Raw genomic sequence first — 24769 nt, 5'->3', positions numbered from 1 at the left:
TCGGTCCTTACATGCTCCTTCCAACGGATTCGGCCACAGACAAGAGCGTTCCGACGAAGGCGCGCGCGACATTTCGCGGCAGCAGACGTTAGGACAGACATCTGGTCTGACGTTGCACAACGCACGAAGTATGGACGATCTGCATCGTCCCGCCCAGCCTGCGTCGGAGCCATCCACCATGACAACGAAGGCCGAGGTGCGCAAGCAAGCAGGCATGGATCGAGACGGCCGCTACCCGGCGCCGGCCATCATGAGGCCTTCCACCGCAGCGCCTGCTGGCCCAGGTGCTCGTGAAACCGGCTCTTCGCACAGACAGTACAGCTCTGACGCACAAAGTAGCGTTCGACCCCCAGTAGACTCTACGTCCGGTCTCGATCCGCGCATGTTGCAGCGGAATCGAAGTGCGCAAGCAGCGATACCTAGCAGCCAGCAGCTGGTGACCCATGGCCCGGTCCGGATGTCGAGTACTCCTCAAATCCGATCGCCACCGATTCAAAACGCATACGTGGGCCAAGGACCAGTCGATCCTCGCTTCAACGCACAGCCTCCGCACTCTGCACATGCCATTCTAGCGCGACCTTCCAACGTGGTAGCGCGCCCCCAGTATAGCGCTCCTGCCTCTTATGCAGGGCCGCCAGCATACCAGACCCAGTCGTATGGGCAAGCCACGACCCGACCAATGGGCCCAGGATATGTGAACGAGTTCGGAGCTCGAGCAACTGCTTCTGGCCCCAATTTCAACACGTATCACGGTCACGATCCGCGTTTGAATGCCAGCGCCATGCAGGGCTCGCTTACGCCGCGACCATACTCGTACCACGAGCAGCCCGCTCTGCATCAGCATCCTATGTATCGGCCTTACGGGCAGCCCAACTACGTTGCCGCTTCTGCCTACCGGACGCGCGAGGATCCGTTCACCACGCGGTACTTTCCCGCGTCCAGCTCTCGCCAAGTCTCGGAGTTTCAGATGCAGGCTGGCCGCTTGGAGCCCGGCATGACGGTTCAACAGACGTTGCGAACTCATGAAGTGATTCGCAATCAGACGTCCGCTGGATCACCGGGCCAGTCGTATCAGACAAGCCACGCGCACCCGCCTGGACCTTCGTATGGCCCTCGCGATCCGCGTCAACCCGTGCAATCCAATCAATACGCAAGCATGCAAGCCTACTCCAACACACCGCCAGCTGCTCCTCCGATGCATCAGCGGCCAAGCTATCAAGGGTCTGCGGTTCCAAATCCGCATCACGCAGCCCCTCCGCGACCGCAGTCTTTCCCGTCGACGCAACCGCAGCCAGTGCGCAGCGCGCACGAGAGGCAGCCGGTTCCACCCGCAGGCCATGCTGGTGCGCAGGTGAGAGCCCAGCCCTTGAACTCTTCTGCAGGACGTCTGCCAATGCAGCAGCAGCAGCAACAGCCTCGTCCTCACTCGCATCACGAGCAAGCCGGGTCTACAGTGCTTACGGCTGACGTTGAATCCCATCGACGTGATCCTCCAGTCCGAACAAATGCGTCCGAGCGCTCGTCTGGGTCGTCGTTCTCGAGTCAAGGCAGTTCTCAGCACAGACAGCCGTCCAACGAGGATCGCAACAGTCGCGCCTCGATCGAAGAGTCGTTCAGTGCGCCTACCTCGGCCAGGAGCTCACAAAGCGAACCCGTACCGGCCAAGGCTACAAACACCGAGCATCGACCGTCCTATGCCGATACAGGTCGCGACCTCGCCGACGATGAGCTGGAAAACGTTCGACCTCTGCCCAAGCTACCACACTCTTCAGCCACGACGCCAACGGATCCCTCCAACCCAGCGTCTGCGAGTATCAACAGCGCAGTCGGTGGAAGCGCTCGTCGGTCTGAGGACGAGGACACTCTGCGTGCAGGCGAATGGGCCAAGCTGTGGCGTTCGCTTGATCCGAAAGCGGATGGCACCGTGTCCGGCACCGCGATCAGTGGTAGCAGCGGTGGCGATGGCGACACTGTCAGAGCAGAGCAGAGCACGCCAGAGCCTTCACAACCTCAAGCCAGAGATGCACTGGAGCATCCACGAGCTTCGGATCTCAGCCTGCCTCCCGAGGAAAACGGCACGTTTGCCTCGTTCGGCTCCTTTGACGATGACGAGAGCGAATCTGGAACATGGGCGCAGCCGCTGGATTCGGACGTCCATGCACCGCGTCTGCCCTTGCGGCTGGACGCCCACGGCGACCAGTCGTCTGACGATCATGGCACTCTGTTACCAGGCGAGGGCACATTGCTGCAGGCTTCAGCGCAAGGCGGTTTCAATGCCTCCAACAGCCCCAAGCGGCCCGAGTTGCGTTTGACCATCGACCCAGCCGCCGGTCCAACGCTTGTGACGCCGAATTTGTCTCGTGGCGGCAACTCACCTCGTCCCAGCTCTTCGCACTTGTCATCGGCCCTGACGAGCGGAGGTATCACACGCAGTAACTCCTTTGCTGGTAGAGATGACGACTGGGCGTTCCGTCCACCGCCCGAGCAGTTGTACGAGAATCTCGACGACTTCTTCCCCAAGCACGACCTCGACAAGCCTCTGCTCGACACGGCCGCTGTTCCTGAGAGTCCGATGGTCAGCAGTCCCAGGTCGGAGACTGCAGCCGGCGTGGCTTCCAGCACACCTACGGTAACAGCGCCTGGGCCAGAACAGCCTGTGAGCCACCGCAGCCGTCTCAAGAAGTCGATCCGACTCGTTGCTCAGGACCGCAAGCGGTTCTTGGACCGTTTCGAGAAGCGACCTGCGGCACAAGGCGCAGAGACGGGCAATGGCTTGGTTCGACGACGCAGCACCAAGCTGTGGGGCACCAAAGTGGTGGAGATGACGCCCGGCCAAGAACTTGCAACACCGCCATCGGCTATGTCCGCAGAATCACCGTCGTCGGACACGTCTTCACAAAAGCCCGTGTTCAAGTGGGTCAAAGGTGACTTGATTGGCAAGGGCACTTATGGCCGAGTCTACCTGGCTCTGAATGCGACCACGGGAGAGATGATTGCAGTCAAGCAGGTCGAGTTGCCACGCACGGCCAGTGATCGCGAGGACTCGCGTCAGAAGGGAGTCGTGGCTGCGCTCAAGTCTGAGATCGAGACGCTCAAGGATCTCGATCATCCCCACATTGTGTCGTACCTCGGCTTCGAAGAGACGACGACGTTCCTGAGCATTTTCCTCGAGTATGTTCCTGGCGGATCGGTGGGGAGCTGTCTGCGCAAGCATGGCAAGTTTGAGGAGCCGACGATCAAGTCGTTCCTGCACCAGATTCTCGAAGGTCTGGCGTACCTGCACAGCAAGGGCATCCTGCACCGCGATCTTAAAGCGGACAATATCCTGGTCGACTTTGAAGGTATCTGCAAGATCTCAGATTTCGGTACGGTGCGTCGATCCGACGATATTTACGGCAACGTCGAGAACATGTCGCTGCAAGGATCGATCTTCTGGATGGCCCCCGAAGTCGTCTCGCTGTCCAAGAAGGGCTACTCGGCCAAGATCGACATCTGGTCGTTGGGATGCGTCGTGCTCGAAATGTTTGCTGGTCGACGTCCGTGGTCCGACGACGAAGCTGTCCAAGCCATGTTCAAGATCGGCGCCGAACGCAAGGCTCCGCCCATCCCCGCCGATGTCAAGCTGAGCAAACAGGCAGCTCACTTTTTGAAAAATTGCTTCGAGGTCGATCCGGCCAAACGACCTACGGCGCAGCGCCTGCTCGACCACGTCTTTTCCGTGCCCGACGAAGAATGGCATTTCCGCCAAAGCGCTCTGTGGAGGTCGTTGCAGCGATGATCCCCCACGCTTGAGCTACTCTCCTTTCACAATGATACCTGATTGCTTGTAACCTCGACGGGAAAAAGCTTTCACTTTGTTCTCGTTTCTTCTGATGTTTGACTCTGTGTGTGACTGTGCGGCGATGTGACGGCGTGACAACGTCGTGAGGGTGTGACAGCGTGACGTTGAGAGGGTTCTTCTGAAGCGGTATCACAGTGTGATCGTGCGACGATGCGACGTTCCTACGTGCAGACGCTGCAACAGACCCGCACCTCTCACAGCCCACGTCCAGCTGCACTCGCTCAGACGATCCTATCATTTCAGCGAAACACATGTATCACGTCGATCACAGCCACACGTTTCCTAGCAAAGAGTAAGACCGAACGCAGTTTATATTTCACAAGAAAGGAGGACCATGGATGACGTTGTTTTGTTGTTGATGAGAGAAAGTGTTGTTGTTGAATGAAGGCTGCGAATTGGTCAGCCGACCTTCGTGGCGTGTGTTAGGTGATTAGCAGTAAATAGGATTAGAAAAAGGAGGAGAGGAATGAGTGAGAGGGGTTGCTCCGAAAGAGCATAATGCAGATGCTAAGATGAGCCAGTCTCATAAGGGACCAGCAAACGGGGCGAGGGACAGTTCCAAAACGGGCGCGGGCCGACGAGCCGGAGAGTGTAGAACAAATTTGGATGCCGAGAGAGAATGGAAAGCAAAGCCAGACACTCGCTTTTTATTTTCGCTTTTTACTCGTGGTGGATGCCGTTGCCGTTGCCGACACCCATGAGCATGTTGCTCGACAGCGAAGACATGCCAGTAGTAGCAGTGGCAGCAACGCCTCCGCGCTGGGACAGACCCTTGGCCTTCTTGGCAAGACGGTCGTCCGACGTGTCGGGACTGTGCGAGTCATCGCCCTCAAGCTTGTAGCCGTTGGAACCACCGCTGCCGCTTCGCTGCATGTCGCGTTCCGACGGAGAGGCCGTGGCGGAACCGTTGAAGTCCTCGGCATCGTTCCAGGAGCGCTTCAGGCCGGAGACTTTGCGAGCTCCGTTGACAAGACCTCCGTTGGCGGCTGCACCGAGGTTGGCAGCGCCATATGCGTTGTCTGCGTGGCCAGCCTGAGCAACGTTGTTTAGCGTGATGGGTGTCGAGTGACGTCGGTCGCCGGCAGGAGGTCGAGCCAGCTGCTGTGCGGCGGTCATGGGGTACTGCTGCTGTTGCGAATAGGTGGGCGAAGAGGTGCCGTGGTTAGAGAGGCTCATGTGCATCTGCGTGGCAGCACCATTGTGCAAAGACGAGGGCGAGGGCTGAGTGGTGGTGGGAGCAGAGGCGTGGCCCTGGTCGTGAGAGCCAGCCCAGCTGGTGCTGCTGCTCAGCCCGCTACCAAACCCCGACGCGTCGCCGTTGGATGGAGTAGTGTTGGCGCGCATGAGAGGAGGTGCTTGCGAAGTGCCGTTGGCGCCCGGGCTGGGCATACCAGGGGCGCGCTGACGCTGCGCTTGTCGCTCCTGAGCAGCAGCAATGACGGCCGCAGTTCTGGGGTAGTTGTCCGGGTGGTACAGGAACGACTGGATGTTGGGCTCAAAGAGCGGGTAGAGTGCATCAGCGATGCCGTTCTGCTCGGCCAGCTGCTTGGCACGGGCAAACGAGATCCAAACACCCTTGAGATGCATGGCGCCAACCTTGACAACGATGCGCTCCTTTTCATTTTTGAGAATACCGTCTCGCTTGCCGCGCGACATGCCGCAGACGTTGAGCAGCTTGGTGCCGTTGATCATGTTGTTGTCGTGCCTTCGAGCAACACAGACACCACGGGCGTCGACCTGGAAGCAGAGCGTGCCCTCATCCTCCCAGAGCGTAGTGGTGACACGGTGTCGTCCGGCGAGCGGCAGCTGGGTCGAGTATTGCGGGGCCGAGGCGTACGAGGGAGACGAGAGGTGCGTGGAGCCATTAAGGTGGCTGTGAGAGCCGTCCCCGTTCATGAAGTAGGCAGACGAGTGGCTATGCGTGTGGGTAGGTGTGTGCGAACCGAGGTGGTGGCCGCCATATCCGTAGCCAGTGTGCTGTCCGTGGTGCATCATCATGCCATTGACGCCGGTATGGTAGGTAGTGCCGTTGGCAGCAGGGGTGGTAGGGGCCGTGGCAACGTGGTGAGCGGCACCGTTGGTATAGCCATACCCGCTAGCGTACTGCGAGTAGGCGTTGTGGCCATACGGGCTCGGGCTGCCGCCGTAGACGGGCGCCGAAGGATAGCCGTAGGGCGACCAGCTCGAGCTGTGTCCACCGTTGACGGGGCTGGCAAGCGCTCCGTGCGAGTGAGCATGATGACCCGAGTGGTGGTGGTGGGCAGGGTGGTGAGCGTGTCCTTCGCCGTACATGGAGCCGGAAGCGGAGCCTGGGGCGCTACCGGAAGCCGAAGCAGGCACCGAGCCGGAACGGACGGCCGAGTCAGCGACAGCAGCCGCCGTGACGCCAGCGTCGCGGCCAGTCACGCCGGTAGGAGCGGGCGAGTTGGCATAGCTGCCATTGCCGTGACCGTGGTGGAGAGGGGAAGCTGTAGACATGATGCCAAGAGTGCAAATGGACAAAGGTGACGCAAAGCTACAAAGGAAGCGAAAGGATGCTCTTGTTGAAGGGAGAGAGCGAAAAGGAGGTGAAAAAGCTCCAAAAGGAAACAATGCACAGCAAGATGGGGGACCGCTAGGTTTGCACAAGGTAGCGCGGGATGGAAAAGACTGGGCGGCGAAGATGTTGCTTCCGCTGTCAATTAGATGCGAGGATGCGTGGCTGTGAGCTTGGAGAGCTAAATGTGCGCACACGAGTACCGAGATGTCGATGCTTGTCCGAACGATACGGGATACGAGAGATGCTTTTCCTGAACAGACTGGGAAGACCGAGTCTGCACGAATACAAGGAGCTAAAAGAAGAAGCGCAGAGAGACCGAATTGGAGCCGTACGAAGGAATCCAAGGGATACGCAAGAAACCTAAGCCACTGTGGAAGAGGATGTCGAAAAGAGACGGCCGGATGGGGGAGACGCCAGGTCAAAGTCGAAATGTCCAAGATTGCGCAAAGACGCTTGAAGTCGAAGAAGGGGGTTTGACGATGAAGGTGAAGGGGGGAAGATGTTTTCAGGAGCGCGAAGCAACCTTGTTCAATCGCGTTAACGATGGGGATGGACAGATTTGAAGAAGAAAGTTGCGACCAAGAGACTCGAGAGAAGGAGAGCACGAGGTTAGATGGACGTGCCAAGTTGCGCCTCCAGTCTTGATGGTGATGATGGCGATGAAAGGATGGAAAGAGAGAGAGCAGGATGAGGGAGGGAGGAGGAGTGAGAGAAAGCGACACGCAGGTTGCAGATTGCTTGCTTGTCAGTGGCAGCAGCAACAGAAAGCAGAAGGAGAAGCACGAGGAGCAGCACGTACGCAGAAGCAGAAGCAGCAAAGCGTAGGTGCAGGTGCAGGTCGAAATGCAGGGCGAAGAAGAAGAAAAAGTCACGCAAGGTCGAGCAGCCAATCAAGCAATCAGTCACTTCATCAGTCACAGTTCAAAAAAGGGAAAGGACTAGGGCGGGCGGATTTTCCCTGAAAAGGTCTAAGTTTGACACGAGCAGAGGCAGAGGCCGAAAAAAAAGGTTTTTCTCTGATCAACTGCCGTGACCTTGTGCAGGCCCAGTTTTCAATGAGGTCGGTTGGTCTCGCAAACTAGGGTCAGTAAGAAGAAGAAGAGAAAAGAAGAACAGGAAGGCACAAAAAAAAGGCCCTGCTAGCGTGTTGAAGTGGTCGGCCAGCGCGGACTTCTGGTCCAACACCTTGCGCAACCGCTGCCGCACTATTGCTGCTCCTTCTCCTGCTCCCGCTGCTGATCCTGCTGCTGATCTGTACCATCAAGTGTTGGACTGCAGACGCTCTGTGCGGATATGCCTTGCAGCCACCTGACCTCTGTTCGCCTCTCCTTTCTTGCCCGCTTCTTCGCGTTCCTCGCCTCCCGTCCGTCTTGTCTCGCCTTCTACCTACTGTACCCGAGCGGTCCCACGTCGGCCGCTACTACACACGGACACTTGTTGTAATGGACAGCGATTTGCTTGTAAACGGTGCCAGCCGGCCGCAAAGCACTCTCTACCTTGACTCGGTCTCCTCCGGCTGGAAGACATCAGACTTTCCTTTAAAACCAGCCTCGCCATCTCTGCGAGTGCGTTCCCGTTAGGATTCGGGTGATAGCACACCCACGCAATCAGCGCAGTCACCTGTACAGTCAGAAACAGACTCGAACGAAAAGAGGGGATTCAACGAGGCAGGTTCGCCACTTGCCGTCTGTGTGTCAAAAAATTTCAAGTCCGAGTTGAGGATTTTAACCCTGTCGAATGCTGGTCTATTGCCTCAATACAAACAAAAGAACACTCTCCTTTTTTCCGAATCACGCCCTTTTTTTGGATTCTTGTCGCCCCAACTCTCCACTACGACTCTCACAATGGACCGGCTGGACCTCCGAACGTCCATCCCCTTGCCAGCAGACCTTTTCCTTTTTCTCGTCTCTATCTGTGTCTCTGTTGGCCCCTGTCCTTGCGCTGATTCTAGCTTTGCACCGTTTGAAATGACTGTCGTCAGACCAATAAGAACCCCGAGACGACCGAAAAGCATGCTGCTGGCCCACGCTGAGACACGCTCCCTGCTTCTTGGCAACCTTCGCCTCACCTCTCTCGGCAGGATGCCGGGCCGAGTAGCTGACCATTTGTCGGCCATCTCTTCTCTGTTTCTGTGGCGCTCACGCATCCCTGGAAAAAGGAGAGGATCTCCGACGTCCTTGTCTTCAGTCGCAAAGATTTTTAAAAACCTCTCGCTTCGTTCCTACCTTGAATTTTGATTCGCTGAAAGAGCCACCGCCCGACCAATACGCCGGTGCCTATGCGAGACCGAGCGACCTCAACTCATGTCGCTGCTTCAGAAGTTGGATCGGCAGGAAATCCACAGCAGCGGCTTGTCGGTCACGGAACGGGTTTCAATTCGACCACCTCGACAGCAAGCTAGAGCATACATGTTGTGACAGTCCAAATGACAAGGCGAAGGGATGGTGGTGAAGGAAAGATCATCTTCGGGGGCTGCAAACAGCCTACCTTATCTTGTCACAGAAATCGCAGGACTTCCGCGGGGCGGTGCGTGATGTGCGTGCGAATTTTTTTTGTGGGTCAGGCGGGCGGTGCCGCAGTCACGCTAAAAAGAGTGCCTCTTGGCTTCGTCACATTCTCCGTCGCTTCAATCGGCAAGCATCCCTCCGCATGCTAGCTTTATTGCTCTCGTCCTACACAGAAGGGCAGAACACAGAAGCACCAGCACGAGACGAGCCGCAGCCCTATCCTTGCGGTTCGTCTCGTCGCATAAAATGTGTAAATGAAATGAGTTGGCCGAGGCCACGAGGGCAAGCGGCAGGCTCCGAGTCCAACGGACGCTGTGCAGTGCAGTACGTACCATTCTCGCTTCTCCCCCCCCCCCTCCGGCTCCTCTGAGACGTTGATCAATCGGACTCGCTCGGCATGTGAGATAGAGCGGCTGGTCGTTATCCGCGTTGGTCTTTGAAAAGCGGAGGACAGTCTCCGTCGTCGGTTCCGTCCTGCAAAAAAGGAAGTGGAAAGACGCACAGATTTGCGGAGTGCAGCGCGCAACGGGACATTTTGGCCGCAGATGCTTCCACTGCGAGGAGGCCCCACGAAACAAGTTCTATGCAGCGGCTCGACATGATGCGTCTCTCGTGACGTCCTGTCCCGCACGCCTTTTTTGCGTACCCCATTCGCATCCTGAACAGCGAGGACGGACCGAGCAGCGCACAGCTCTTAGCGTCTTTTGCAACCAAGCGATTGGGCGCAGTCAGCAGCAAGTTGCTAAAGGAGAAAAACTGAAATTGGTCATTCAAGACCGGAACGAGTCTGTCCGAACGTTTTTTGGATTTCAACCTGGCGAGCTTGTCACGAGGCGCCGACCAGAGAGAGAGTCGGCGCAGGCAGAGATGGATGTCTGGAGCGACTTGGACCCGAGCTACGGATCTAGGAATGCGTTGCGACAATGCGTCGCTCGCTGTTTGATCCATCGATTATCAGAGCACGGACACAGCCTCGACGACGGAGTTATAGCCCGCTCCGCAAACGTCCAATCCCTGCAATCCCTCCACCGATTCCGCTTCAAGCCTGCTGTGCATCACGTTCGTCTTCTGTCTAGCACAGCCGCGGTCACGGCACGAACGCGGCAACATCCAACGAATCAAGTCGAGTTGGAGAAGGGGACGAAAGGCAAACGAGCCGACGACGCACACACATTGCGTTGCCCCTTGTGCTCGGCTGCGTAAGGCTGCGGGTCAAACCCGAAGCTGCATGGCATTTTGCGCTGGTCAGTGCGGGCTCGGCTCTTTTTCTTCTGTCGTGCGTGATCGGCGACGCAGGGTTTTCCGTGAACAATTTAAAGCTGTACCGCAAAAAAATGTGGGTCGAAATTATGTGCGCGAAACAAGGAAAATGAGCACATCCCACCCTGCAGTAGGCAAGACTGTCTTTTGCGCTTTGGTGCAGCTTGTGAATTGCACCCTGCAGCAGCAAATGAAGCACTGCGGCTTGCTTGCTGCGGAGTGTATGAGATCACGGGCCATTGCCATCGTGCATGATGCTCGATGCAGATGTATAGCGAGAACTAGATGCCATCAGGCCGCTCTACGAGCACGAGCTCCCATTGCGTCTGTGCACGTGAAGCGACAACGCACCCGCTTGTCCATAGCATCGCCTTACTCGCTCTGATCACCCGTCCGCTGCAATGCAACTTCTTTCGGCGACGCTTCCGCTTCCATGCACACGCACATAGCACAGCTAGCCCTCCCGCTCGATGCCTCCACACAAAGCAATGAAAGCGGATCATGTGCATCATTCCACTCGCGCTAACAAATAAAAGCCTCATTGTGCATGCAGGCGCGACGTCTCGCAGAGGGCGTGCGCAAGGCATCTATTAAGATGTCTCATGGTCTTTTATACAAAGGAGCCGCCATGCGCTTACTTCCTCTTCTTGGGCGAGGTGCCATTCGCCGTGCTCGCAGCCGTCGACAACGTCGAGGCAGCTGCAGCCGCAGCCTCGACAATTGATTTGGGAGCACCGTTCTGATCCGGCCTCGCGCCATTGACGAGCGACGCCTCAACATCCTTGTCCAGCGCCCACTGGCGTACAGCGTTCCACACCTGAGCACGGCGACGCTTGACCGCAGCCAGACGAGAGCGAACCTCTTCGAGACGGTCCACATATTCTCGAGAGTCAGCCGCCAAGTCGTGCAGACACTCGAGCGCCGCCAGCACGATCGACCGCTGCTCTGGTGCGGGTAACAAGGTGGTCTCGATCACCGGTTCGCTTGCCTCTTCGTCGGCCAGACCTGCCTGTGCACGCGCAACCTGCGTCGCCGGCGAAGGCGGGACAAAGATGGGCTGACCCATGTCGTCCAATCGCGGGATGGCGAGGCCTTGCTTGGTGACAAATAGCCTGTCCAAGTGCGACAGCGCCGGATTGTCGATCGCCGAGCCGAACACGCTCGTTGATGCCCCATTTGCACCGCCATCCTCGCCGCGGTGTCGCGTAGAGCCTTCCGCGTCCGATCCGTCGATATCCATGCCGTTGACACCGTTCTGGTGATGAGAGTCATCGACCTCTTCGACCTCGTCGCCTTTCGGCTCAGGATCCTCGTTCCAGCCACCACGCTCCATGGCGGCCCAGCATCGACCGACAGCACGTCCCACCACGCCTTCGCTCTCGATCAGATCTAGCGCTGTCTTGCCCAGTGCCGCAATGTGAGGATTGCGGAAGGTGTGACGAAGCGTGTGGCTCGTCAGCAGCTGCCTCGGCGTGATGGCCGGCTTGAGAAGTGTCGGTGCGAGCGACGTAGAAGTGAGATGTTCGGTTCCACTCGAACCGATCGCAGCACCGTCGAGCCCAAGCTCAGCATCGATGCGCGCTGCTTCAGAAACGTCCGATGCCAGGAGCCGGCCTCGCGCATCTCTTCTCGCGTTGCTGGGAGCCTCGCTCGGTATCAGACCGTTGCGAAGAGCAGGGAATTGCGCCAGCATCGCTTTGTCTTCCTCTGGCATCGCGGACAAGAGTGCGCGCACGTTGTCCTTCTGCATCGCTTCGACGCGGTGTCGCACACGATCTCCAATCTCCTTTTCCATGCGCATCTCGGTCCAGCCGCCGAGTTTGCCTCGACGCACCCACCGAGCTCCCTTATCGCGAGAGAGCTTGTTGCCTCGATTGCCTCCTCGATTGCCGTGTCGTCGCTTACGTTCTTCGGCGATGCGCATTGCCTCTTCATCGGAATCGGAGCTTTCAAAGTCTTCATCCGCTTCCTCCGACCGGTTATAGGGCGATATCCGGGGCAGGGAAGTACGATCCAGCCTGCTGGCAAAAGGTCGATCGGATGGCTCAGAACGAATGCTCGAGTCCGGAACAGGGAAATCGTCAATGTCGATCATGACGGTCGAAGGCAAACGCTGCACCGACACCGAGCTTGACGGTGCCGGACGATCCACGTCGGAAGGTTTGGACATGGGTTTGCGACGGTTGCGACGGGACGAACCAGCAAAGTCAATCTCGATAGCATCGTCGATGCGCTTGCGCTTCGAGCTGTAGTACGAGTCGTCGTAGTAAGACTGCGAGTAGGAGGGCGCCGGGTGATACTCTTGCAGAGACAGAGGATAGGGCGGATTCAAATCCTTGTCCTCTTCATCGGTGAGATCGACCCCGAGAGCCCCACCAACTCCGTAGCAAGAATCGGAGTCCGTGTCTGTGTAATATTGCGGATGATCATTGCCGGGCAGTGAAAGCCAGATGAGTCGAGCCTCTTCGTTCTCGCGAGCGATCATCATCTCGCGGTCGCGTTCGGAGTCGCGGATGCGCTCGCGCTCGCGCTCTCGTTCGCGCTCCAGGCGTTCGAGCTCGCGTCGTCGATCTTTCTCGCGGGCTCGCTGCTCACGGTCCTGCGAATGCTCAGGAGGGTGGGATCGATCCTTGGTCCTCTCCCTTTCGAGACGCCTCTCTTGACCGGTGCTGGGTGCAGCCGAGCCTCTGTTGGCGGCTCTTGATCGAGCGCGTTCCGCTTCGGAGGTCCTTGATGCCGATGGGTCGTCCCTCTCCACAGTCGCATGACGTTGCACCTCTTCGGGTTTTGAAGCATCCGAGAAGAAAGCGACTGCAGCAAATCGAGGGGTGGTAGATCGTCGACGTGCCTCGGATGGCATCTCTTGCTCGTTGGTCGTCTCTGCACGTGGACCAAAATCGGCCCTGTTGGACTCTTCTTTGTGAGGCTGCTTTTCAGGTTCAGGTTGGGCGATTTCGACGGGCTCGGATGGCGCCGTTTCGGACACTTGTGCTGCTTTTGACTGCGATGGCTCGCCGGCCTCCGCATGCGGTTCGCTCTTGACAGGTGGTGGAGATGGGGCGGAATCGTGTGCTGTTGCTTCTTCCTCCTGATGCTCTTCGGCAGCGGTCTCAATGACCGGCTCTGCTGCTGCTGGAACTTCGGGGCCATCCGACGGCGGTGCTGGAGTGTGAACAGCTGGCGTGTGGACAGAGTCGTCAACTTGCATAGGCTCCAGCGCAGCATCAGCAGACTTCTCACTTTCTTCCGATGCAGGATGCGCCGGAACGGCGACCTTTTCGTCTACGTCCATGTCGGATAGCTCGTCTGCTTGGGACAATGTCTCGGCAGGCGCAGGCTCGGAAGCGCCTCCTGTAAGTTGCGCTCCCGCCGTGGACGGGACTTCGGTGACCATTTGGGCGTCTCCGATGCTTTGCGTAGTCTTGTCGACCGCGTAGTCATGGCTTTGCTCCTCAACCGTGGCTGTAGCGGGGGTCGGGGCTTCTGGCTTGGGTGCATCTGCGCCCGGGAGCTTGGGCGTGCTCGGGTCTTCGGACTCTTTCGATGTGGGGTTTTCTTCAGCATGCTCCTGAGACTGCGTCACTGCCTCCTTTAGCGCAGCCGGAGCGGCAACGTCGAGAATGGTGAGTTCTGCCACCGAATCCTGGACTGCTTCTTTTGGGCTCTTCTCTTCGAAGGTGGACGCTGACATGAATTGAGGTGGAGCTTGACTTGGTTCCGACGCTGGCTCTGTGGACTCGACGGGCAGTGACGTCTCAGCGCTGGCCTGGATGGGAACACTATGCAGCGCCTCCGCAGCAGACTGAGATGTCGAGCTATCCTGCTGCTTGTCGTCTTCCTCAACGGCATCGCTGGCCGGGAATTCGGATGTGGAAGGATGCTTTGGTGCGTCTGGAGCTGGCTCAGCAACAGCGGACGATGCTGGCTGCGTCGGCGCAGCGTGAAAGACTGCGGGTTCAGCGGCGAGGCTTTCTGGGATTTCACCTTCTTCCTCATCGAAGATCTCGCCCTCTTCTGCCTCGTCGTCGGATGGGGCTATCGGAGGAGCGAGTGTGGGTTTGTCATTGGGAGCGCTGGTCGAGACCAGATGAGAGGCCGTCACCGGCTCGGTCGAGCCTGGCTGCGACATGACGGATGGACAAGTGTGGTGTGTTTGCACTGACCGTCTTGCACGCGGATATCTCTTTGCACTCGTTTGCGGATGAGAGTCGAGAGAGTCCTCGAGCGTCAGCAAGCGGACACAACCGCTTCCAACAGCTGGGCAGGGCCTGAGTCCAGCGTGTGATGCAGGTAAGGTAGTGTACGGGTAAGGAAAAAAGGAGTGTCGGCTGTGATGGTGAGGGTGAGGAGAGACAGATGGGAAGAGGTGAGAGCAGGGATGCTAGGGAGAAATGCGTTGACCGATTTGCGGAAGGGATTCGTCTTTCTCCGCTTTTCAAGTCAATTCGGCTGGTGAGGCGCCTTGAGGAACGCACCTGCCCCTTCCCTGCTGCCTTGAGCGGATTGAGACGCGTAAGTTCCGTGACCCGAGCCGAGGCGAGTAGAATCAGGCTGACTAAGCAAATTTTCAAGCTTTCTTTTTGGAAGACTCACAACTTTCTCAGCCTTGGACGTTGTGGTGATGCAGCAACAGGGCTCGCCTTCGCTCTCCATACCTGGTAGCTCTCGGCATATTCTCTCAAGACAGGTAAAAGATGGTGGCAGCTCGCAGACAGCGACAAGCGCAAAAGTTGCAGGAGCAGCAAATCTCTGCAGCGCTGACTGAATCCAAGCCAGCCAGCAACAAAGTATCGTTCGACGATTCCGACGACGATAACGCAGGCACCGCTCAGGCTTCCACGTCCGCTTCGACACCCAGCATCCCCACGAAGAACGTAAGAGGCTCACAGGATGACGACAGCGATGACGACGATGCGCCCATCGAAGTGGTGAGCAACAAGACATCCCGCAAACAGGCAGCGCAAGATTCAGCCCGAGCAAAAGCGCAGGAGAAGGCCGAAAAGGCAAAGCGACAGGCTGCCGAGAAGAAGAGACTAGAGAAGCAAAAGAAGAAGGAAGCAATCCAGGAGGTACTGGATGCTAATGCAACTGTGGAAGCGGCAGAAGAGGAGGAGCAGGTTTCGGCCGAAACGAACGACGAGAAAGGCTCAGAAAGCGAGGTAGAAGATGCAGATGCATCAAGTCGACTGGATCCTTCGCTCTTTGCTGAAGTCTTCGCAAAACCCGTCTCAACACCAAAGTCCGTCTTGAAAAAGCGCTCTGCCGAGGAGGCGGCGGACGAGGTAGCGAGACTGCAGAAAGAGAGGAAGCTGAAGCGCAAAAAGCAGAGAGCCGGTGGTGTGGTCAAAGGTAGGGATGGCCTGCCGATGAGACTGGCTAATGATGGCACTGTGCTCCGTGCTCTCAACACCGGGCCGTCGAACCGCAAGACTAGCTTTGACGGCGAAGAAGACCAACTCGAAGAGCCGCTCGACGAGATGACACGACCCACACCGTTGGACCCTTCGGCTTCGCTGCCGAATGCCAAGGCGAGAGCGTTCAAGAAGAGAGTCCTGGCCAAGAAGGAGCCTTCAAAGGCGACAGCTTCCTCGAAGGGCTCGAGTGCGAAGGCCAAGAAGAACGAGGACGATCCTCTTGGGCTCAACGATCCTGCCTTCTTGCCCGGCGGAGAGTTCTACCACCTGATGAACAAAGGCGACAAGCCCAAAGGCGCGAAGCAGGGTCGTCAGCAGGAGCCAGCCTCAGCGCGTCAATCTTTCCGTGGCGGAGGCACTCGTAAAGAGGCTGTCTTGGTGATGCGTTCACGAAGCCGAAGCGGCCCATCGCTTGGCTTTGCACGAAGTCAACAAGATTCGGACGATGATAATTAGACTTGCTCACATCAGCATTCAGTTCTTCTGCGTGCTAGTCGCAACACACCTCAGCGGCATTGACTTCGTTCCTTGTACTTGTATCTCTCTCACTACCAGCCATAGAAAGCAAACTTTGTTGAACCATTCAATCCCGGTGTATGCCTCTATTACCTTGCCTCAAACACAGTCCATATCGGAGGGAAGCCCATGTGCGGACCTTTTTGCAAGACCAGCATGGACTTGGAATGAAGGACGTATCCCTTGATGAAGCCCTGGTCGACCATGCTAGCCACCACGGCTTCCACATCCTCTGGCTGGAGCGAGGTGTCGCTCCATGCGATATGAGCGGCCGAAAGCAGAGTATCGAGTCGCATTGTTGGAGGAGCCGATGAAGGCTGCGCGGATCCGTGCGAGAGGCTTAGACTGCGTAAAGGCAACAGCAAGGAAGAAGGAAGAAGCTTGTCAGTTGAGTGCTGCAAGTAGACTTTTAATGCCCAGCGGCACATACCATTTCCGCGCTAGATTGCGCCAGAGACTGATCTGGAGCTTTTCGCGCAGGATCAGATAGAGCCCGCGAACTCTGAACCAGTCCATATGTCGGTCCAGCTCGTCGAGCGCTGCAGCTGCCTGTCCAGTCTTGAGGTAAAAGGTGAGTCCGCCATAGATGGGCGACAGATTGGCCGCCTCGAGGAGGGCAGGCTGCGGATATCGGCCCAAGATCAGGTACGTAGCCACAAGCGGGATCAAGATCGCCCTTTTGTTCTTCAGATTTCTGAGGGTGCAATTGTCGAATGCCCAGCGCAGATGGGTCGAGGCCTGTTTGTAGCCAGAGTGGCGAGGATCGAGTAAGGTCTTGGTCAGCTGGGGGGCTTCGAACGGATCTGGGCGAGATTGCTGAAGCAAAACTTACGGCTCGAATATTGTGCTGGAAGAGACGCAAGCGTCCAAGGTAGTATCGATAGGTGACGCGATCCGCTTTCGAGTAACATTGCTCTCCGGAGTCGTCATGGATGCCGCTGTTTCGTGCGAAGGTGCGATTCACTTTGAGCGCATTCTCGACGCTACCCAGCACGGTCTCGCACAGACGGGTGTTGTTGAGCTTGAAGTAGGCCTTGAAACTGAGGTTGGCGAGCATGAGCACGGCGGCGCGTTTGGTCTCGGAGCCTGACGCTTGCGATCGATCGTTGCCGGCCATGCCCGCTGCCTTGGAGAGCCTTCCTGCTGCGTCGGTGGTCTTGCGCTTGAGTACTGCATCCGTGCGTTGATCTACAGCCATTGCGAGCGTGACGAGAGTCGAAGCGAAGAAGCGGAGGCTCGAGATGAACCACGTGGTGTCCGGCAGCGAGAAGAAGGTAGAAGCGCGCGAGTAGACCAGCGCCCACGCATCGTACGCTCGATCCCAATCGGTCGGATCTGGAGGTTCAGCGGCGGGTGCAGCGTATTGCAGAGGAACATGATCGCGAACGTAAGCGAGGAAGTCGGCGACGAGCGTCTGAAAGCGATCCGAGTCGGTGGGTGAAGAAGATACTGGGATCTGACCGAGAACCCATTTGGACAGATCACGTCGTGGCTGTTGCAGTATGTCGACAAGAGGCGGAGATGTCATCAATCACGTCAGAATGCTGCTGTTTGTAGGCCAGAATAGCAAAGTCATCTACTTACATCCTTGTTCAGGTCGGTCTGCAAAGTAGAAAAGGTGGTGGGGTCCAGGCGGAAGGCGGCGAGGAGAGAGCGAGGATCCTGGTTATAATAGGCGGCCTTAATAGACGCTACATGCTGCTGCAAAGCAGCCATCACGAACGGCCTGATGCTCACTCCCGAGTGTGTGCTGCTCGACGTTGCTGGTGATGGAAAGACAGGTGACCGTTCTGAGCTCTGTAACTGTGGTAGCGGTGTACAGCAGCAAAGGTGGAGGCCGTCCATCTTGACAGGCTCGCTGGCTGGCCCAAGCTTCTCGAGGACCCTTTCTTCGCTCACCCGATTCTGACTCTCTTCATCCGATTTGTCTGAGTGTGTGCCGACGTTGCTCGGCTCCGCCTGCACCCAGAAGGCGCGTCAATTCACTCAGAACTTTGTGAGCCCACCGCGACTTGAAGAAAGCAGCTTGCAAGGAAGGAAAAGTCGAAAAACTCGGCGGTCCTAGAGTATCTCTATCTGGTCGGCAAGCTCAGCCCCGATGGCAAGAAAGAGCGACGGGAGACTGAGTACATGCGCACAAGGGATTTTGTCGGTCGACCTTGGCTTCGCTTTGCCCCTCGGATTTTTTTGGCGTAAGTCAGCCAGCTGAGCGAGTGAGTGTCTGTGAATCCCAGTTTTACACGAGCAAGCAAGCACAGCAAGTTAGCACCCTCTCAGTTGGGAGGGGTCAGGCGGGCCAGTTGAGTGCACAGAACGCCTTTCTCTCGTCGTTGGGAGCAAATCCGCAACGCGACCAAGAGACCCTCTCGCCCTTGCCTCCCTCGCTTCCTCTCTCGTCGCTCAGCCAAGCTGCTCTCAGCACCCTTCACTACCCATTTCTCGACTCGTCTCGGACGATCTTGGCATCACCTCCGATTGCATCCGGTCTGCGCTTTCAGTCCGCCCAAAGGCTCGCGCAACAGTTTCAGTCTTGCAGCCCCGACTTGCAAACGCCATCCGCCTTCCTTGAATCCCTCAAGGCATTGAGCTACTTGTCACCCGCTGTGAAGCTTGGCTTCTTGCATTGCACCAGCACTTCCCCGGTCCTCTCCAGGCTATTTAGACGGCTACTCGAAGGAAGCCTGACCACTTGGACGACGCGATTTGCTGATTGCCACTTCCAGGACGCATAGACGAGCACAGGCTACATGGTCACCAACAGCGACCTCACTCTTTCTAGGCACACCCACATATGAGCGAGGAACGGGCAGGAGAGGTGGCGGCCGCCAGTCCCCCTCCTTCCGAACAGAACGCGGCCAACAATGTTGCAGAGCCTGTCCGCTCGTCCGATCTAGATCACACGCCAATCGCACAGACTCAGTCAACTGTCGCGACCGAGCAAAATGCGCCACCCGAACATTCATCTCCAGACGGATCAATCCCTGTCTCGGGATCGGAGCGTGACGTCGAGGCCTTGACCGCGTTGCAGGACCGCACTGAACATGCCCCGGACACCAACGCCGCCAACACTGCAGCGGTCCACTTGGCTTCAGCGTCCAACTCACCTCAGGTGGCCGGGGCAACCATAAAAAAGTTTACATCCCTCAATGTCAACAAGCGGTTCCTCGAGAAAGCTGGACCCACCACCTCCGTGCCTTCGCCCGCCACTCTCAAGCTCGGCACCTCGGTCTCACCGCTGCCCTCCCACCGCCTTTCTTCGCCCTCCGCCACCTCACGCTTGATGTCTGCAAAGCTCTCTAGTGTTCCCAAACCTCAGCCTGCAGGCTGGGCTACTACCAAGCCGACTCCAGCTACTTCCGCCGCGAAGTCGCCCCCAACCTCTCAAACACCAGCAGCTACCGAGTCAACGCCAACCTCTGCCGCCGCTACGAATGTGACACTTGCCACCGCTGCCGCCCCTCCTCAGGCCGATCCACTGCCATCCGAAGCGTCAGCACCTCTGCCGAAAGCAGTCCAGAGCCCCAAGCTAGCCAACGTGCCCGCAGTGACGACTTCCAACGGACCTGCCAATGTCGCCACGACGCAAGCTCCTGCAGCTCCCTCGCCGCGACTCGTCAGCATGGGCAGAGAATCACCCAGGCCAGGTTCTGCCGGTCTTGAAAGTGGCTCCGGCCACGGTCGAGCCAGTCCTGGGCTCCGCAATGCTGCGCTCGGGTCCTCCTTGCGTGCTCCTAGTCCAGCCAACGTCAGCCGTGCCCCGTGGGCGGGCGTCAAGTCTAGCTTGTCGCCCAATCCCCCTACCACTCGAGGCAGCAAACTCTCCGACTTTCCCACTGCAGCAGAGGCCGCAAAAGCAAAGCAGGAACAGGAAGAAAGGGCAGCTGCAGCCGCTGCACGCGAGGCCGCCAAGCAGCAGGCGGCTCTTCAGGCGCTTGATCGCTTCAGAGGCACCTCGCTCGGTTCGGGAAAGCATTGGGACGAGATGGAGGACGAAGATGGCGGTTTCCTCGGCGAGGTGGTCGAATTCGGCGATGGATCACAGTACAAGATTCCGTCGTCCAACGATGGCTCCCGCGGCGCTGGCGACGAGGGTCCGCCCGTCTCCAAAGAAGACCGTTTCAAGGATGTCAGTCACGACCGCAGTTGGCCTCAGCATAACTTGCCGCGACCTGCTGACACCAACCCCAATGAACGTGCCAGACAAGCTGCTGGCCCGCAGGCGGCCTGGGGTCCTTCGAAGAACCGCGAGATGACCACATCAGCTTCCATCGAGACTGCGCAGACGCAGACCTCATCTCGACCATCCCGCTCAGAGCAAAGAGCAGAAAAGCTTATCATCCCCACGGTGGGTGCTTCCGTCTCACTGCGATCCCCGACAGAGAGCAGAGAATCGACGGCGTACGCGTACGGTCGCGAACGTCGTCCAGGAGTCGGCGCAGCGCCTTATGGTGGCCGACACGACCAAGGAGGCCCGCCACCAGCCGCCCAGGCTGCATCCGCTCAAGCGGCAAGAGCTTGGGGTCCGCTTGCTCAGCGACAAGCTTCCCTCAACCCTGGTTCTGCACCACCAGCAAGTGCGCCCCTCAAGCCATCCGCTCCTGCCGATCCAAGTCCAGCACCCGTGGCCGCAGCCGTTCCAACAGCTCCTGAGGCATTCAGGCCTACTGCATCGCTGCCTCCGGTTCAACAACAACAACAACAACAACAACAACAACAACAACAACAACAACAACAACAACAACAACAACAACAACAACAGCAGCAGCAGCAGCAGCAAGGTGTCCCTCGGATCGCTCCGCAGTCGATCCGAGAGAAACCCACGGCGCCAAACCGAGAGATTCAGCCTCCAGCAGCTGGTCCTCCCGCCAATGGCCGCCCTTTGCCTCCTCACCTTCTTGTTGCAGGCTCTGAGGAACACCGTCCACCCGCGCCATCGAACCGGCCTTTACCGCCCCATCTAGCGCAAAACCTGCGTCCCGCCGCTCCTGCTTCATCTGCCGACACTTTCGGTCGTAGAACCTCGCATGCGTTCGAGGAGGCACGACGACCGCAGGCTGCTCCTCTGCTGCACCCCCCAAGCGCGCCAAGCCAAAGCCTTTCAGGCCCCGGTTTTATTGCCACGCAAGCTCAATCGACGTCACAAGTGCGCGAAGATGGCTCCGCTCGAGCGCCGTGGGGTCCTAGAGCGATGGTTCAAGCCCGAGGACAGACTGCCGCCGATGCACCTGTCCCTCAACCTCCTGCGCTTTTGAAGCGACCTTCAGCGGATCCGCCCGCAGCCGGACCAGAGGAGGACGTGCACGCTTCCATCGAGCGCGCCCGAAAGCGACGAGAAGAGGAAGAGCAAGCACGATTGGCTGAGAAGGAACGGGCGCGCCAGAAGGCTCTCGCAATCGAGGAAAAAATTAGGGCTGCTGAGCAGCAGAAGCAGGAGAAACAAATCGAGGCACAGAAAGCGGCTCAGAGGCGAGCAGAGGAGACAGCGAATGCCGCTCTCGCCGCCGTCGCTTCCGCTCAGGCAGCAGCTCCATCGCTCCGAAAATTGGGTCCAGCAGATAGCGCCCCGTCTTGGCGGACTGCGCGTCCAGAGACTTCCGCCGTGGAGAGCGGTTTGGCAAGGTCACGCCAACAGAAAGTGACGGCGATCCCGGCGGACCATGCCAGCGCCACGTCGACTACAGTCTCGACCGAGCAGACGCGCCACGGAAGAGTTGTTCCGTCGCAGCGTGGACCTCGAGGTGGAGATGAACGCCTCCCGTCTCGACCAGAGCAGCGAGAGCAGAGGATCGCACAGTCCAAGGACGAGCACTGGCAGAGACGCGCACCTGTTTCGGATACGGTCTCTCAGCTCAGTCTGCAACGCCCAGATGGCGAAGCACGACCCGCCGAACTGACCACCAAGACGGAAGTGGCCGACGTGCCCAAGACTATCCTCTCGAGGCACGCCATATCACCTCCTGCACCTGCGGGAATTCGTGTCCCGCGTACGGTACCCGTTCAAAGCGCAGACGTGAGGTCGCAAAGGAACGACGCTGCGGTCGCAGATCGTCCCGCTTCCAAGAGCTCGTCTGCAACAAAACCTAGAGAGACAGCGACTCAGGAAAAATCGCCTCGCGCCGGGGTTTCTACGGCGTCCAAGGCCCCAGTGCCTGTCTTGGCACCAGCTCCAGTGCGAGTGTACCCTTTCGTACCCAAGGAAGCGGTCGAGACGAAGCAGGAAGCTGCTCAGGACGCACCTCCCGCCTGGAACCGCTTCGTTGTGCACTTGCAGGCTTCACGCACTCGACCGAAGCTCAATCGCTTCCAGCAGAAGCAGCTTCTCGCCCGGGTTGCGGCCATGAAAGCACCTGGACGAGCCATCTACCCCCTCACGTGGGACCCCCCTCTAGCGCATCTCCCCTTCAAGACATTGTCACGCGACGACCAGCTTTTCCCAAAGCGATACCATCGTGGCACTGTCATTGCGCCTGTCAAGCTTCCATCACGCGTGTTGCCGCGGGGCCTCCCCTCGATCGTTCCGTACGTCATGTCGCATAGCGCAAATAGCGGCGCGAGGAAGCAGGCTCGTTTCGATCTCACTCCGCACTGGTCCGAGGGGCAGCGAGTTCCTGGACTCGGCAACGGGTTTGGGGCAGAAGCACAGACTCCGAGCTTGTCCGCAGCGGGCCAGATCCAAGTGCGTCTGCCTGGTCATCACGCCACCGTCGTCCAGCCTCACGCTGCTGGAGCCATGCCTGACGGCGTGCAGGCTGCTACGCCAGCTGTTGGGCGTCGAAACCACCACGTCGATGCGACCACTGACGCCATCATCGGCGAGGTACTCTCGTCCGGCGCACCACAGTCTGTGTTTGATGAACGCAGCAGGTCAGCTTTCCAGGCAGCTCCCGCACCTGGCTCTTTGGGCCCGCTCGACTATCCGCAGAACGGATACTCGGCAGAAGCCTTCGCGCATCACCCTGGAGGTGGCTACCGAGCCAAAGGACGCCGCGGATCGAACGCTGCTGTGGCCTTCTACGACGACCGTCAAGTCAGCACGCCTTCTCCTGTTTCCTTCATGGTCAACAGCGAGATCAAAGCTGACGCCGGAGGAGCACGCGGCAGCCTGTCGCCATTTGCCATTCCGGGCTCCACACGAGCCGCGCAAGCGCAGACACCCGGCAGCGGAGGGTCGATGCTGCCCTCTCCCAGCTTATCCACGCAAGGAACCTGGGGTCAGAGCTCGCTAACCTTCCCGGTTCTAGAGACGCGCTCTTCGAACTTGGCGGACCGCGACCACATCAAGAGTGTCTGGTCGCTTGCCACCAACTCTCACGCCGGCGAGATGCAGAACTCGCTCAAGGACATCGGCGACGATTTTTTGCCTTCGACTTTACCAATGAGCGTGCACGACTTCCGTGCGGACGACGGGCACGCGAGGGGCACGCAGGAGGAGCGCGACACCTGGGCCCCTTCCGCTTTTGGCCGCTTCCAGCAGTACGGGCGCAGTCAGCACGACATGACCTCCAACTCACGCGACCTCTCTCCGGTGACCAATCGATCTAATGGCTTCGACCCCACTTCGCGCAGTCCTGCTTTGGGCATGGACGCGTCTGCCGCGGCTGCCGCACGCGCTCGCGAGAACGGCCAGCACTATCAGACGGTTTCGCAGCAGGCTTCGAATGCGTACTCGCCCCTCAACGGTGGAGCGTACGGTCACCATCAGGCATCCTCGTACTCGCCTCAAGAGCGACAGCAGGACGGAGCGAGTGGATTGGGCCAGAGCGCGTTCGGAGCCTTTGGTGGGTACAGCAGCGGTGTATCGGGCAACAACAGCAGCAACATGTCGAGCATGACGACCGACTCGCTCTACACGTCCAACTACAGCGGAGGTTCCATGACGCCGAACCGCCAGACGTATGGGCAGTACGGCTCGCACGCTTCGACGGCACGCTCGGCACCGGGATCGCCGTACAGCGGCGTGAGCCGTCACTCGAGCAACCTCACGAGCGGATTGTCGGGCTATTCGCTATTCCCAACCAGCGGCAGTGGTACGTCTAGTGGCAGCGTTGGTGCAAGGAGCTCGCAGACTGCAAACGGGATGGATGCGCTCGGTGTGCTTGATGACGCTTCGTTCGGCTCGGGCAGGAATCAGTTCTACGGCGCACGAGGCTACCAATCGCAGCAGCAACATCAGCAGCAGCAGTCGCAGTCGCAGTCGCAAACTTCGGGCAAGTGGTCCTCGACGACGGCGGGTGCAGGATCGAACAGCAACATCAGTGCAGCAGGAAGCGTGCTGCGTCCAGCAGCGAGCGTGTTCAATCCGTCCAAGTACTCGGTGCAGCAGCAGCAGCGAGCGTCGCAACCGCAGTCGCAGAGCCAGCAGGCTCGACTTGGACAGCACACCTCACCTTCAACGCAGCAGCAACAGCAGCATCAGACGGCAGAATACTCGCTCGACGCCGCCTCGAGCAGCAACAGCGCAGGCCCGATCGATCAGCGCGAAGCTGGCCAGTACGGTAGTAGTTCTGGTGGAGCAGGGTATGGTGCGGGCTATGGGGCCTTTTCGTCGAGTGCTGGGTTGTGGTAGAAGGCGTGTGCACGCGGTAGCTGTAGTGGTGTACCACCGTCGATTAGGAAACAACATGTGACTGTTTGCTTCCTTTCCGCTTCTGGACTTCGATTTGGCGGTGTGTGATGTACGATGAAAGCGTGA

The 24769-nt window shown here is 58.5% G+C and overlaps 5 protein-coding genes across 5 annotated transcripts; 2 read left to right on the top strand and 3 right to left on the bottom strand.

The window, feature by feature from the left end:
• Positions 1 to 4501: 4501 nt before the first annotated feature.
• EX895_004455 (uncharacterized protein) lies at positions 4502 to 6319 on the bottom strand (the record flags this gene model as incomplete). Its single annotated transcript, XM_029885049.1, has 1 exon — positions 4502 to 6319. The coding sequence occupies one exon, from the start codon at positions 6317 to 6319 to the stop codon at positions 4502 to 4504; it is 1818 nt and encodes a 605-aa protein (XP_029738799.1).
• A 4462-nt stretch (positions 6320 to 10781) lies between these two features.
• EX895_004454 (uncharacterized protein) lies at positions 10782 to 14276 on the bottom strand (the record flags this gene model as incomplete). Its single annotated transcript, XM_029885048.1, has 1 exon — positions 10782 to 14276. One exon carries the CDS (start codon positions 14274 to 14276, stop codon positions 10782 to 10784), a length of 3495 nt encoding a protein of 1164 aa, XP_029738798.1.
• A 565-nt stretch (positions 14277 to 14841) lies between these two features.
• Positions 14842 to 16017, top strand: EX895_004453 (uncharacterized protein; the record flags this gene model as incomplete). Its single annotated transcript, XM_029885047.1, has 1 exon — positions 14842 to 16017. One exon carries the CDS (start codon positions 14842 to 14844, stop codon positions 16015 to 16017), a length of 1176 nt encoding a protein of 391 aa, XP_029738797.1.
• A 149-nt stretch (positions 16018 to 16166) lies between these two features.
• Positions 16167 to 17793, bottom strand: EX895_004452 (uncharacterized protein; the record flags this gene model as incomplete). The annotated part of the gene is made up of 4 exons (XM_029885046.1): positions 16167 to 16422; positions 16508 to 16815; positions 16910 to 17569; positions 17662 to 17793. The coding sequence occupies 4 exons, from the start codon at positions 17791 to 17793 to the stop codon at positions 16167 to 16169; spliced, it is 1356 nt and encodes a 451-aa protein (XP_029738796.1).
• A 1075-nt stretch (positions 17794 to 18868) lies between these two features.
• EX895_004451 (uncharacterized protein) lies at positions 18869 to 24643 on the top strand (the record flags this gene model as incomplete). The annotated part of the gene is made up of 1 exon (XM_029885045.1): positions 18869 to 24643. One exon carries the CDS (start codon positions 18869 to 18871, stop codon positions 24641 to 24643), a length of 5775 nt encoding a protein of 1924 aa, XP_029738795.1.
• Between the last annotated feature and the right edge of the window lie 126 nt (positions 24644 to 24769).

This window comes from Sporisorium graminicola, chromosome SGRAM_3 (genome assembly GCF_005498985.1).
Source record: "Sporisorium graminicola strain CBS 10092 chromosome SGRAM_3, whole genome shotgun sequence".
Classification (NCBI taxonomy): Eukaryota; Fungi; Basidiomycota; class Ustilaginomycetes; order Ustilaginales; family Ustilaginaceae; genus Sporisorium; species Sporisorium graminicola.
The sequence above is the reverse complement of the archived record's forward strand: the minus strand, read 5'-3'. Positions and strand labels throughout refer to the sequence as shown.